Source organism: Rhinopithecus bieti, unplaced genomic scaffold (assembly GCF_001698545.2).
Source record: "Rhinopithecus bieti isolate Rb0 unplaced genomic scaffold, ASM169854v2 scaffold_9581, whole genome shotgun sequence".
Taxonomy (NCBI): Eukaryota; Metazoa; Chordata; class Mammalia; order Primates; family Cercopithecidae; genus Rhinopithecus; species Rhinopithecus bieti.
The window spans coordinates 4455022-4469632 of record NW_016806413.1 but is presented as its reverse complement, the minus strand read 5'-3'; the positions used below and the strand labels follow the sequence as shown (position 1 = coordinate 4469632).

Below are 14611 nucleotides of genomic sequence, written 5' to 3'. Positions count from 1 at the left end.
TTTTTTTTTTTTTTTTTTTTTGTTTTTTTTTTTTTTGAGACAGAGTCTTGCTCTGTCACCTAGGCCAGAGTGCAGTGGGGTGATGTTGGCTCATTGCGAGCCCTGCCTCCTGGGTTCAAGTGATTCTCCTGCCTCAGCCTCCCGAGTGCCTGGGATTACTGGCTCCCACCACCACGCCCAGCTAATTTTTGTATTTTTAGTAGAGACAGGGTTTTGCCATGTTGGCCAGGCTGGTCTCAAACTCCTGACCTCAAGTGATCCCAAAGTGCTGGGATTACAGGTGAGAGCCACTGTGCCTGGCCTATCTACAGCTCATTTTTGATACTGTGATACCTGGCTGGCTTCTGGGACTGTGGTAACAGCATTGCCAGTTTGGGGATTGTGGAAGGCCTGGAGGAGAGAGACCATCATCCTGCAAGAGGGAGCCAAAGTGCTGTTGAATCCAGTCTTCTCAAACTGTACTTGACCTCAAGTGCTGTGCTTATACCGCAGTGAAGTTCCTGTGGTTAGCAAAGGGAGATGTCTGCTGTTGCATGGAATCATTGGGTGGATATCTAAGACGTTAGAAATAGAAGCTGATTATTCTCTTTATTCTAAAACTCAGTGAATCATAAAGTTAGAAGAGTTTTCCTAGAATATCTCAGCTAGCCTGCCCCTTTACTCTACCTCCATTTAACAGTTGAGGGAACCCATGTTCAAATAGAGAACCCATGCTCTCCCAGTTTACAGCAGGATAGTTCACCTGGAGCAGTTCAATTTGTGACCAGTACCTGCTGTAAGAAACACAGCTTAGGTTGTGACCCAGTATTCACATAGGTAAATATGTGACAAGCAACAGTTTAAACATGAAATAATAATCTTATTACATATAATGCACTTTGGTGTTTTCAATTCTGTGCCATTGTATTTAAGTTGAAACAAAATGTCAGTTGCTGTTACTAAAATGGTTCTCAGCCCACCAATGGGTTTGAAACCTGTGGCCTGAAAAATGAATCTGTTGGCCCGGTACAGTGGCTTACACCTATAATCCCAGCATTTTGGGAGGCCGAGGAGGGCGAATCACCCGAGGTCAGGAGTTTGAGACCAGTCTGGCCAACATGGTGAAACCCCGTCTCTACTAAAAATACAAAAATTAGCTGGGTGTGGTGGTGCATGCCTGTAATCCCAGCTACTCAAGGGGCTGAGGCAGGAGAATTGGTTGAACCTGAGAGGCGGAGGTCACAGTGAGCTGAGATTGTGCTACTGCACTCCAGCCTGGGTGACAGAGTAAGACTCTGTCTCAAAAAAGAAAAAAAAATCAATCTCTAGTGTACTTGATTCCCTGTGAAGCAAAAGCCGTTTGCCTGGGACCATGTGGGTAGTTAATAGCAGGTGTTGGATCAGAACCTAGGATGCCTCCCCAGTGTTTTTCCTACCCCAAATGACATGTTTCCATTCTTTCTTTCAAACCACATGAACAGAGTAATTAGCATATACTTCCAAAATGATTTAATTTTTCTAACTTCTCCCCTTGCCAACACCCAAGTTGAATCTGACTGTGGTAGCAAATCACTAAGTCTGCATTTGCTGATGGCATCTGTCCACTATCAGGGGACCTCTTTCTTCCCCAGAGGCTACCCTACCTTTATATGCCACTCCGAGTTTTCCTCTGTGTACTGGCTCTGCCTAATTGATGCCATCAGCTGAGCTAACAGAAAATTCTGTGCCCTTAAGAGTGTTTTTGTCTCTGAATATGGCAATTTTATGCATAACGTCTGCATTTTGAAAGTTGTTTTTTTCTTAAATGAAGCCTAAGTAGCCTTTTCTAAGTAAAAAAACAAAAAAGCATGTAATTGTTTTTGAGAATAACTTTAAACATTTTTGTTTCACATAAGGCAAAAATAAGAAATTCAATGCATTCCTGCCTAATGTATACTAAAGAGGCTGCCTCCCTGTGTCAGCTCTTGGCTTCATTGTAAGAGCGTTTTATAATTTCTATATTTATTCATTCATTCACTTAACAAATAGCTACTGTTTCCCTGTGCCCTGCCCTGGCAATACAATAGCCCAACCCTCAGGTGGAGAGACAGGTTATCAAGTGATTCCACATATAACAAAAGCAGTTGCAAACAACTGTTTTTAGAAGCATTTTTTTCTTCCCCATAGGAATAAAGATTTGTTTTCATTACATTTTCAGACTTCTCTTTCCTTGTGTGATGTCCATGTAGCTCTCACATACTATATGGGCAGAGGTTACGCCTGTTTTAACAGGCATCAAATGCCAACACAGATGGTGAATTATTAATTCCTTTGTTATTTCTAGATGCTCATGTTTTCCTCGTTTGACACTATTGACTCCTTCAGGAAACGCAGGTTCTTTTGAATACCTATTCTCTGTCTTTCCTTTCGTAGAAAGAGCGGGATTTAGAATTGGCCGCTCGCATTGGCCAGTCGTTGTTGAAGAAAAACAAGACCCTAACCGAGAGGAACGAGCTGTTGGAGGAGCAGGTGGAACACATCAGGGAGGAGGTAAGACACTGGAGGCCGAGGCTTCCAGAGGGCCCCGCCACAGGCCTGGGAGCCGTGGGCATGGCTGAAGGAGATGATAGAATGGGGTCCTAGTTGGAAGGGCCCTCCCGAGGGCACGACCACGGCCTGAGCCCAGAATTGTCTGTTCTGAAACGGTCACCTGGGGACTGAAAGCCACCTTCCTGCAGCTCCTGCTGCTGCTTGTGTCTCCTTTCTTTCCTCAGGCCATGTGGATGGGATGGCTCAGGGCTGGCATGGTCCTTACTCAGTCGTTTGTCTGTGTGTCATGTTGGGCCAGCCACAGTCGTTGTCCTCAGAGAGTCTAGACTGTAACCATGCAGGCTGATTAAGATGCTCCACGCTTGGCAGAAGGGCACCCAGGCTAACACGACAACGAGCAGGGGTTCCTGAGTCTGGCTGGGCTTGGGCTGCTGAAGAAGGAGCCCTGTTAGGAGGCCAGCTCGTGTACACAGAGGAAAGTGGTGAATCACATTCATTGTTACAGTATAATTTTGTGTGTGTAAAACAAAACAAAAATAGCCTATTGTTTTCATGATAGAAACCCTCTTATTTCCATGATATCGATCTTGGCTGATGGACATCAGTGGTGAGAGGAAGGGCATGGAGCTTTTCGGTTTATCTTACGGTACCTAGGTTTAGAAGGAATGATGCTGATTTTCTGGAAGGGATGTGGTATGGACAGAGGAGAGCAGCTGTGGAGTCAGGTGGGGTTGCTAGGGCAAGGATAAGAAGCTTAAGCTAAGTATCCAGGCCCTACTTAGTAGCTTCTTTTCTGTCACCCTGTTCTTCTAACAGTTTTAACTGTGACAACACTCCTTGTTTCTTTTCCACTTTTCTTTTTCTTTTTTCTTTTCTTTTTTTTTTTTTTTGAGATGGAGTTTTGTCCTTGTCACTCAGACTGGAGTGCAGTGTTGTGATCCCAGGTCACTGCCACCTCCACTCCGCGGGTTCAAGCTATTCTCCTGCCTCAGCCTCCCGAGTAGCTGGGATTACAGGCACCCACCACCACACCCAGCTAATTTTTTACATTTTTGGTAGAGACGGGGTTTCACCATGTTGGCCAGGTTGGTCTGGAACTCCTGACTTCAGGTGATCCTCCCACCTCAGCCTCCCAAGGTGCTGGAATTACAGGCATGAGCCACCATGCCCAGCCTTTTTTTTTTTTTTTTTTTTTTTTTTTTTTTTTTGAGATAAGGTCTCACTGTGTCACTCAGGCTGGAGTGCAGTCGTGAGATCACAGCTCACTGTGGCCTTGACCTCCCAGATTCAAGCGATCCTCCCACCTCAGCCTCCCGAGTGGCTGGGACTACAGACATGTGCCACCATGCCTGCCTAATTTTTGTGTTTTTTATAGAGAAAGGTTTCACCATGTCGCCCAGGCTGGTCTCGAACTCCTGGGCTCAAGTGATCCACCCGCCTTGGTCTCCCAAAGTGCTGGGATTACAAGTGTGAGGCCCTGTGCCTGGCCTCTTCTCCCTTATTTTCTATCAGAAACTTTCTTAGTGGGAGTGGATGCCCTTGTTCACGTTCCTAAGATGTATTCACCCTTTTTCCCTGTTAGAACTGTTCCCAGTACATTGTTGTCTGGGTTTAACAGTAGTTTTCATATAATGAAGCATAGTTACCACTATATAAGAAAAGTTTTAATCCTGGGCTTTCTTTAAGATGTAAGAAGAAAGAATGCTGTTGTATTTTAGGAGAAATAAAGTGATTCCTGCATTCCCTGCCCCCAGCATCATGACCTGGATTTCCTCTCATGTGATTGGTGGGAAAGCATGCTGGATCAGCCTGGCCCCCTCCCGGCCACTTGTGAGCAGCGGGATATGCCACCCAGTAACTCACAAATGGTCACCCGTCAGCTTCTTCACTATACTGTTCTTGCTTGGGACAAGCCTCACCTTGCGCAAAGAGGATCCAACTCTCTGGGAGTGGAAATGCCTTTTATCCCCCTCGGAAGAGCTTTGAATTTGAAAGCTATAGCATGTTTCCCTTTGGCATATTATTAAATTATCAGTCTAGGTGTCGAAGTTAAAACCTTTATGCACATAAAATTGTCTTCTCCATGGAAGACATAATAATTCACTCTGTTTTGTAGAAAAGTTGCAATAAACCATAGACTCTAAGTCAAATTATAAACAAGAAAGAGTTAAAACATAACTGCAGTTCTTCTTATAGCACTGGTTCCCTATTCATCAGTACTGCAGGGTGAAAGGGCAAGTGAAAAATTGTACAGTACAACTTTATTTAAAAATCTTAAGTACAAATCAGGGTGATTTGCAAAGCCATCTCAGCAGGAGTCAATGTAGCCATTCCCTGATGGTTGCCTCTTTTATTCCTGTGTCTGTCTGAAATTTCTATCCAGTGAGCATTGAGCACGGAACGAGGTCTGGCTGGGCTTAGCCAGGAGCCTTATGAGGGTGCATTCCAGAATGGGGCTGTGTGGTCATCCAAGTGTGAGAGCAAGGGTCGGTGAGCTGCCTGTATTGGCCCGTGCAGAGCTGGCATCTCCAGGATCCTATTTGGAGTTGGGATTTTGTTCTGGCAGAACTGAATGAATGGCCTTTTCTTTCATTTAGTAACATGATCAGTTTTTCTGGCTATTTGACCAGCTGGTCATCTGGCTACTTCCAAAGCCCGTGAACAGTCGCATCCCCACAAGCATCATTCTCTTTTTTTTGAGACGGAGTCTCACTCTGTCGCCCAGGCTGGAGTGCGGTGGTGTGATCTCGGCTCACTGCAAGCTCCGCCTCCTGGGTTCACGCCATTCTCCTGCCTCAGTCTCCTGAATAGCTGGGACTACAGGCACCCGCCACCATGCCCAGCTAATTTTTTGTATTTTTAGTAGAGATGGGGTTTCACCATGTTAGCCAGGATGGTCTCGATCTCCTGACCTTGTGATCTGCCCGCCTCGGCCTCCCAAAGTGCTTACAGGCGTGAGCCACCGCGCCAGGCCACATCATTCTTTTTTTGAGATGGAGTTTCTCTCTGTTGCCCAGGCTGGAGTGCGGTGGCGTGATCTCAGCTCACTGCAACCTCCGCCTCCCAGGTTCAAGTGATTCTCCTGCCTCAGCCTCCCGAGTAGCTGGGATTACAGGCACACGCCACCACGCCCGGCTAATTTGTATTTTTAGTAGAGACGGGGTTTCACCATGTTGGTCAGGCTGGTCTTGAATTCCTGACCTCAGATGATCTGCCCACCTCGGCCTCCCAAAGTGCTGGGATTACAGGCGCCAGCCACTGTGCCTGGCCCCCAAGCATCATTCTAGTCCCCTTTCTGCTCTTCCCTGTACCAAAGTAAAAATTATGAATTTAGACAGCTTTCTATCAAAAGTAATTGTGTTTCTTTTAAATAGATGAAATGAAAGCCTATTTTTTTGAATAGCACAAAATCAGTTTAAATGCTTTAATTTTCAATGGTGAATTTTAAGAAAAATATTGTCATTAAGTGGTAAGTATTAGAATGTGAGTCGAGATGATAATCACCTTTTGGGAAGCAAATGATGGGCCCCCGCTCTGCTTGTGCAGGTGTCTCAGCTCCGGCATGAGCTGTCCATGAAGGATGAGTTGCTTCAGTTCTACACCAGCGCTGCGGAGGAGAGCGAGCCCGAGTCCGTTTGCTCAACCCCGTAAGTCACCAGAGGGCTGTATTTCTGGAGGCCAGAGGACAGGCTGACCGCTGTTGATGTCCTTGGAGTCACCTAGACAGGGTCACCTTCAGCAGCAATGGAGGTCAGCTGCTCTCAGCCTTCTCTGGACCAAGCGTCTCCAAGTGCCTCAAACAGATTGATTTTACTATTTTAGCGGGACATGGATGGACAGGTTTTTAGTTTTCCTTTTCCTGGGTCTTACTGCTTATTTGTCAATTTAGATTGATTTGCCCTGGCACATGAGTGGATAATGGGTTAGGCTCTGCTGTTGGAGGCAATTCAGGGTTCTGGAGCCAGAGGTGCTGTGGCAGGTCCTTGGGACAGAAGACGTGGTGTCTTCTCTGAGAGTCAGCAGATCCTCATGTTGGGAGCGTGAACTCTAGAGCCCAATGGGCTGCTTGCAGATCTTGGCTCTGGGACTTACCAGCTGCACGCTGTTGGCTAGGTTACTTAAACTTTGTACTTGTTTTGTCATTTGTAAAATGGAGATAACAGTAGAACTTAGGTCACAGAGTTATAAGCATTAATTGACTTAAAACATACAGAGTATTTATTTAAAAGAGTTGTTGGCACATACAAATGCATTATGAGTATTAAATGAACTCCCAGACATCCTGGAATTGTGTAGGCTTTAAACAAAGTTGGTCCCCTGAATTCTGAGGTGATGTGGCAAGTTGTTGATAAAGGGTTGAGATGTGGGTTCTGAATTGGTGGTGAGCCTGTGCACTGGGAGCGCTGTCTTCCTGGGGTTGGGAGAGTGGTCTGGTGGGTCACTGTCTTTTGTGCAAGCCCTTCTTTGTGTCTCTAACGGGGTTTGCCAGGTGGTGGGAGGCAACGCGTCTCCCTAGGTTGTGAGCGTACTTTCTCCCCCAGGTTGAAGAGGAATGAGTCGTCCTCCTCAGTCCAGAATTACTTTCATTTGGATTCTCTTCAAAAGAAGCTGAAAGACCTTGAAGAGGAGAATGTTGTACTTCGATCCGAGGTGATTTGCCCTCCCTGCTCCTGCCCCTGCTGGAAGGGAGGTGCCCCCACTCACCTTACCCAGCGAGGACAACCATGGTTAAGTGCCTTCCTCAAAGGTGGCAGTCCGTGAAGAGCTGTACCAGGCGCTCGGCAGACGTGCCTCCTCTGTGTTCTGGGCACTGCCTTCCAGCCCAACACATGCCTCCCTGGCTGGGGCAGGCGAACCTGGTGAATGACATGGTGTCTGGACCGGGAAGAGTCAGAGATCCCCTCCTTCACAGTCATTCCTGCAGTGAGGTCTCCCCTGGTGTTCCCCAGGTCTGACCACAGCACCTGTGGAGAAACCCAGCCTTGTTTTCATGCTGCCACAGATCAGATGCTCAAGGAAGTAGTCCATGGGTGCTCAGAGAGAGCCATTTTCTTTCTTTTTTTTTTTGAGACGGAGTCTCGCTCTGTCACCCAGGCTGGAGTGCAGTGGCCAGATCTCAGCTCACTGCAAGCTCCGCCTCCCGGGTTCACGCCGTTCTCCTGCCTCAGCCTCCCGAGTAGCTGGGACTACAGGCGCCGCCACCTCGCCCTGCTAGTTTTTTGTATTTTAGTAGAGACGGGGTTTCACCGTGTTAGCCAGGATGGTCTCGATCTCCTGACCTCGTGATCCGCCCGTCTCGGCCTCCCAAAGTGCTGGGATTACAGGCTTGAGCCACCGCGCCTGGCTGAGTTTTTTTTTAATTGGCAAGGCATTGTGCCTAGCATATTGCCCACGTTATTTATTTATTTATTTTTGGAGTTGGCAACAGGACTGAAAGCTGGTTACTTTGATTCTCATTGGAACATTTGGCCCCAGGCTCCTAGGTGTTTTGATAACCCAAGGTCATTCGAGTGAGTAAATGACAAAGCTAGGATTTGCAAGTCTGTGACTCTAAGCCCCTTGTTTTTCACCTTCACCCACTGCCCCTCTCTAGAAACACTGATGCGTGCAAATTTAGTACTGTTTGTCTTAATTAGTGGTGAGTTTCTGTCCTCTAGCCAAGGTATGGTGTGGTACGGTATGGCCCTGTTTATCAGGCCCCTCAGGTTGGAGCTATGTGCCCACCTAGGCTGGCCCTGGGTTCCTGAGAGCCCCTTAATAGTGCAAACCGTCAGTCAACTTGAACTTGCCCACACCTTAGTAAGATCTTCATGTCCCATCTGAACAAGATGCTCTTCTGCACATCTTGTTCTCTTAGACCTCACCTCTTCCAGCTCCTTGTTCACTGATGGGTCATGTAAACCCAGATTGACCAACAAGGCTGCCCAGGTTTCCTCTGCCAGCCAGTAGCTGAGCAAGGCAACAGGCCTGTGCTGCCCATTCTGAGTCCAGTGCTGCCTCTTCCAGTGCCTGCCTCAGGTAAATGCTCCAGCCCCGGGCACCCAGCAACTCGTCCAAAGCCAGCCAAGGGAATCTGATCCCAGCTGCAGATTCCTGCTACCCCAATCCATTTTCTGAAGTGTAATTTTTTTTTTTTTTTTTTTTTGAGATGGAGTCTCGCTCTGTCGCCCAGGCTGGAGTGTGCAGTGGCTGGATCTCAGCTCACTGCAAGCTCCGCCTCCCCGGTTTACGCCATTCTCCCGCCTCAGCCTCCCGAGTAGCTGGGACTACAGGCGCCCGCCACCTCGCCCGGCTAGTTTTTTGTATTTTTTTAGTAGAGACGGGGTTTCACCATATTAGCCAGGATGGTCTCGATCTCCTGACCTCGTGATCCGCCCATCTCGGCCTCCCAAAGTGCTGGGATTACAGGCTTCAGCCACCGCGCCTGGCCGAAGTGTAATGTTTTTATGGGGCCAGAACTGAGGGCTCATAGACACTTCTGTCTAACTGGGGCTCTTGCTTGCTTGCTTGCTTGCTTGCTTGCTTGCTTTCTCTCCCTCTTTCTCTCTCCCTCTCGCTCTCTCTCTCCCCCCTCTCTCCTCCGCCTCCTTCCCCTCTCCTCTCCTGCTCCTTCCTGCCCCCTTCCTTCCTTCCTTCCTTCCTTCCTTCCTTCCTTCCTTTCCTCCTTCCTTCCTTCCTCCATGGGGTCTTGCTCTGTCACCCACACTGGAGTGCAGTGGCGTGATCTTGGCTCAAGCAGCCCTCCCACCTTGGCCTCCCAAAGTGCGGGGATTATAGGTGTGAGCCACTGCGCCTGGTCTCAGGGCTTTTTCTTAAGGCCTTCAGATCTCTATCATCCCACCCTTTTCAGCCAGGGCAAGTTGTCCAGAGTCCTGGGATGGCTCTTGTGCCTCTGCATTTTAATGCTTTTGTGTTAGACCTTGTTCTTACTAAGCTTGAACACGACAAGTTTAATTCCAACTTGGGACCTCATGGTTCAATGCCTGGCACAGAGTAGGTGTTAGGCATTCCTGTGTGGTTATCCTTAGGATGCTTGCTGTGGGCAGGGTAGGGTCCTAGGCACTGTGCAGGTCACAAAGCATCCATATTTATGAGCCAGGACAGCCACAGATAACAGATACAATGATAGGATGGTGGTGTTCACAGTGTTTTTAACAGAGCAAGCTGTAGAGTGCCTGTGCCCATAGCTTTGTGTGGCGCCCTCTAGTGTTGTGCATTTTTCAGGTTTTCAGCGTTGAGAGTGCACATCCATTAAGCTGGGAATTCAGATGGACTTTCTGTATTTGAGGGTATGATGGGTGACAGGTGGGGGAATGCTGAGGGCAGCTTCCCAGACCCCGGTTAGCCCTTGCTGTATGCCTCAGCCCTTGCCTGCACCACCAGGCCAGGTGAGAATGCAGGGCCTCTGACCTGGGTCTTGCCCACAGGCCAGCCAGCTGAAGACAGAGACCATCACCTATGAGGAAAAGGAGCAGCAGCTGGTCAACGACTGTGTGAAGGAGCTGAGTATGTCCCCGCACCGCTGTCTTCTTACTTCCTTGCATCTGCTGTCATGACTAGACAGATTTGCGTCAGCCTTGCTAAAGTGCAGTCTCCTGCCAGCCTATGGCTCAGCAGCATTTTTCTTAAAACTAGAGGCCTCCCCAACCTCGCATGGCACCCCCTCTCTATTATTTAGTGCTAAGTTGTCAGCTATGTATGATCTCAGTTTATCACTGAGGTGGAGATTTAAATTTAATTTTGGCTTTATACTGGAATATTGGATTTTTTTTAATGCCTAAGTTAGGCCCAGCTACAGAAACCTGTGTTGAAAATGTGGAAGAACAGCTTACTACCAGTAATTCAATTTGTGAAAGTCGAAGCCAGGGTTCTCACCTTTGCAAATAAATATTTCTCTCCTCTTCTTCATTTTAAGTTTACAAGTTAAGACAAAAGGTCAAAACACTAAGTATTTTGCATTTCAGCAAAATACTAAGTAATGAAACACACGTCATGTTCAAATCTAGTCAAATGAGTTATGGCTTTGAATATGGGTTGAAAACTCCAAGGGAATTGCGCTGTGCAGTCAGTAGTTCCTTTCTAGAACTGGGTGCAGCAGCGGGTTCCTATGTAGTCACAGGGGGTGCTCATGTGTGGAATGTGAGGATCTAGCCAGATGCACTCATGTTTTGTTACTTTCTCTCTGACCCCTAGAGCCTCCCTGATTTGTTCTGGGGAGACAGCCTCGGTTGGTGGGCTTGGGGCCCTCCACTGAGCTCAGGAGTGCTATCTAATGGGGTGAGGTTCTTTTTCATAACTAATTGAGCCCTGAAGAAGCTGCTTTGCTTCTCCATGTGGGAAAATGGTCACTGCGAGTTCCTTCCTGCACCCTCCCCACTCCATGCTGTCTTTTATTAAGGATGGTTTTTCTTGTGCAAACCACAAAGAAACCATTCTCTCTGGGTCTGCATGTGTGGTTTTCTGACTTCCTCTCGTGATTGTTGTTTCTTTGTCAAAGGGGATGCCAATGTCCAGATTGCTAGTATCTCAGAGGAATTGGCCAAGAAGACGGAAGATGCTGCCCGCCAGCAAGAGGAGATCACACACCTACTATCGCAAATTGTTGATTTGCAGAAAAAGGCGAAAGCTGTAAGGCTTCTCTCTTTATCTGGCTGATATGACAGTGGCCATGCTGAGATGGGGAAGGGACATTTACTCCGGAAGACAGTGCCCCTTAGTTTCAAATCTTAGTAGTTTGTGTTACCCCTTTGCAGAAAAAGCTTGGTGGACTCAGTGGTATAAAACTGATTACCCTGAATTGGTGACGAGTCTTATTTGTGACCTGTTGTCTCCTAAAATTAGATTGAATTCATTAAAAAGATGTTGTAAATATGGACTTTTGCAGTTTAACTTATGGATCATCTAGTCTAGTATTTGTTTTTACACAGTGCACCAGCTATGTGCTGCAGTAGAGCAGTATCCTCTTCAGATTTAAGAAGAGGCAGCAAAATGGACTTTGCTATTAGTGTGGGATAAAATGCTTCCAGAGAGCTTTGGAAGTGGGGGGTGGGGTGGTGGGCTATAGAGAATGAATGGGGATATAGGAAAGACTTTACCTTCAAAATTATATAAAAAACAGAACTTGAGTATAAGATGAGCATATCCTTGTAGAAAGTGATGATGAGTTCATAATGGATTAGGTTAATAAGAGGGAAAAGTTGGACTTATCTAAGTATCTTAGAAAGTGATCTATCTTTGCCATGCTTTAGTGTGCAGTTGAAAATGAAGAACTCGTCCAGCATCTGGGGGCTGCTAAGGATGCCCAGCGGCAGCTCACAGCCGAGGTGAGCACCTCTAGCACCTCTCCCTCATTCCTTCAGTGCCTCTGATTGCAGCGAAGGTGGATTCACCTTCCCGGACAGCTTTAGTCACATCCATTGCAACTACCGTTTTTATTTTGAATTTCATTTCATTTTTATTCTTGGGATAGTAAACTCAGTTGCACCTTGATTCTGTGGCCACTGACACTGTTACTGGTTATGGGCACCTGTGGAGCAGGGCTCTACACCAGCTGAGCCTGGCACGTGCAGGTGCCCGAAAATTGTTCAAAGAAATGAAACAATACAACACAGAGCACTCTGGGAGAGGAATCTCACAGGTGTGGCTTGAAACATGGGTGTGACGATTTTCTTTTTCTTTCTCTCTTTTCCTTTTTTTGAGATGGGGTCTCATTCTGTCACCCAGGCTGGAGTACAGTGGCATGAGTGTGGCTCACCGCAGCCTCAACCTCTCCAGGCTCAGATGATCATCCTGAGTATCTGCGACTACAGGTGTGGGCTACCACGCCCACCTAAGTTTTTTTTTTTTTTTTTTTTTTTGGAAAGATGAGGTTTTGCCATGTTGCCCAGGCTAATCTCAACTTCTGTGCCCAAGCGAACCGCCTGCCTTGCCGTCCCAAAGTGCTGAGATTACAGGTGTAAGCCATCATTCCTAGCCTGATTTTTCTTTTGCGTGAAGTTGGTTTTGTTTCATTTGCCCATTGTTGGTATTTTAGAAGATTTCTGAGTCTGTAAGCTTGCCTCAAGTCAAAGAAAAAGCAAGGCTTTGAAAATTCTGTTATTTGGCCACAGACCCACAGGGCAGCAGGTTCCACATGTGCTGGGAACTCCGTTAGATTGCTGTGTCTTTCTGGCCCTCTGATGGGCACATGTGCATACACCTGGGTGCTCAGGAGATCCTGACCCTCTGTGTCTTTCCTGCCTGCAGCTGCGTGAGCTGGAGGACAAGTACGCAGAGTGCATGGAGATGCTACATGAGGCGCAGGAGGAGCTGAAGAACCTCCGGAACAAAACCATGCCCAATACCACGTCTCGGCGCTACCACTCGCTGGGCCTGTTTCCCATGGTGAGCTGTGCTTTCTTCCCAGCCAGAGGACACCAGGGGTCCTGATGATAAGAGCACAGTGTCTGACATTCTGGCCACTGGAGTTGGGTGTTTACAGTTCGGTTCTCATTTTACAGTTCAAAAATCAAGGACACTTGAGTCTGACTGGTGGTTTCTTAACTATGTAGGACAAATTGGTTCTTTATTTTCGTTCCTCTAAATCTGTTGTCTTTTCTACTCCTGCCATTACAAGATAAATTTAGTAGGAACTTTCTTTGGTGGGAACCTCAGGTGTTTGGAAGATCTGACTCATACAGGTTGAGCATCTCTAGTCCAAAATGCTTCACAGTCCAAAACTTCCTGAGCATTGACATAGTGCTCAAAGAAATTGGTCATTTGGAGCATTTTGGATTTCAGATTTTCAGATTGGTGTGTTCAGCTGGCATGTATTCTGGAAATATCCCGAAATCTGAAGCACTACTGGTCCTAGGTATTTTGGATAAGGGATACTCAACCTGTTCCTGATTTTTTTTTTTTTTCCTGACCTTATTGGACTGTGCGGCTATTTTGGCCTCACAAATTTCTGGAAGTACATTTCAGAATTTTTAAAATGCCATTACAGTTCTGCTGATTCTTTGTACGCTTATTAATCATTCTCTTGGTGACTTTCAGTATCTGTGATCTGAAAAAAAGAATTCTCTCTGTGCTTAGGCTGGTAATTTTCTCGCTTTCTCTCACTCTCTCTCCTTTGTTTTCTTTCAAAAATGGAGCTAAGGTCTCACTCTGTTATCCAGCCTGGTCTTGAACTCGTGGCCTCAAGTAATCCTCTCACCTCAATCTCCCGAAATGCTAGGGGTACAGGAGTGAGCCACCGCGCCCAGCCACATTATTCATATTATTTTACTGCAGTCAAATTTTTTAGCCCTGGCCTTATTTGCTTCATGTGCTTTGCGGGAACATGATTGAGAAGGGGATTTTCCAGGAGGTTAATCTCCTTGTGGAAGTTGGGCAACACAGGGCCGAACCCCTTGGCTGATCATTGCCCTGTAAGGAAGCGTTATCGGGGATTGAGCTTCCTCATGTTATCTTCTATCAGACGAAAGCCCCTGGAAGGTGGGGACCCTGCCTCCTTTGTAACGTTTCCCCCTTCCTCTTTTAATACTGTGTACCTAGCACAGCACTTGGTATGTTGTAGAATTGTAGACATTTAATAGGCATTATGTTTAGATGGATAGATGGACAGATAGACAGATGGCCTAAAGAGCAAACTCAAGAACTCCTCTATATTCTGGCTCTATTTCCATGGTTTGATGAAATGCTAAATGCTCTCTGAGGAGAGAAGAGCTTTTGAGAGAAATGCCCCCAAGTGAGATAGGAGTGGATGGCTGCGTAAATGCTTGTGAAATTCTGTCCCTTCTGAAATCGCCCTTTTCCTTGGAGCTCCTTCCTTTCAGCCCCATTGCTGACCCCAGCAGATACTGTCCCCATCCCCACTCCTTACTGTCTGGCCCACTTTCCCTAAATCGTGATTTCTTTTCTTCTTTGCTCTCATGCATCAAAGTCAGAAAGTCAGGCTAGAACAGCCACCACTCCCTCTCCCCCGCAAGAAGCTTCATTGAAATCTGAGGGAAACAAAAAGACATATAACATAGTCAGCTTTCTAAGACACAGATGGGTGATCCAGTGATTCCAGGAATCTCAGCAAAAGCAGAAAAGAATATTCAGTCCGCCAAGTTCCCTG

General features: G+C 46.9%; 1 protein-coding gene across 8 annotated transcripts in view; it reads left to right on the top strand.

Moving 5' to 3' along the window:
- Positions 1-14611, top strand: part of TRAK1 (trafficking kinesin protein 1) — a 215195-nt gene that overhangs the window by 170277 nt on the left and 30307 nt on the right. For all 8 annotated transcript variants that reach the window (XM_017876387.1, XM_017876385.1, XM_017876383.1 and 5 more), the window contains 7 exons: positions 2392-2508; positions 6055-6155; positions 7050-7158; positions 9936-10014; positions 11006-11136; positions 11757-11831; positions 12754-12891. In XM_017876387.1, the coding sequence (XP_017731876.1) occupies positions 2392-2508; positions 6055-6155; positions 7050-7158; positions 9936-10014; positions 11006-11136; positions 11757-11831; positions 12754-12891 (750 nt within the window). The remainder of the gene's footprint in view (positions 1-2391; positions 2509-6054; positions 6156-7049; positions 7159-9935; positions 10015-11005; positions 11137-11756; positions 11832-12753; positions 12892-14611) is intronic.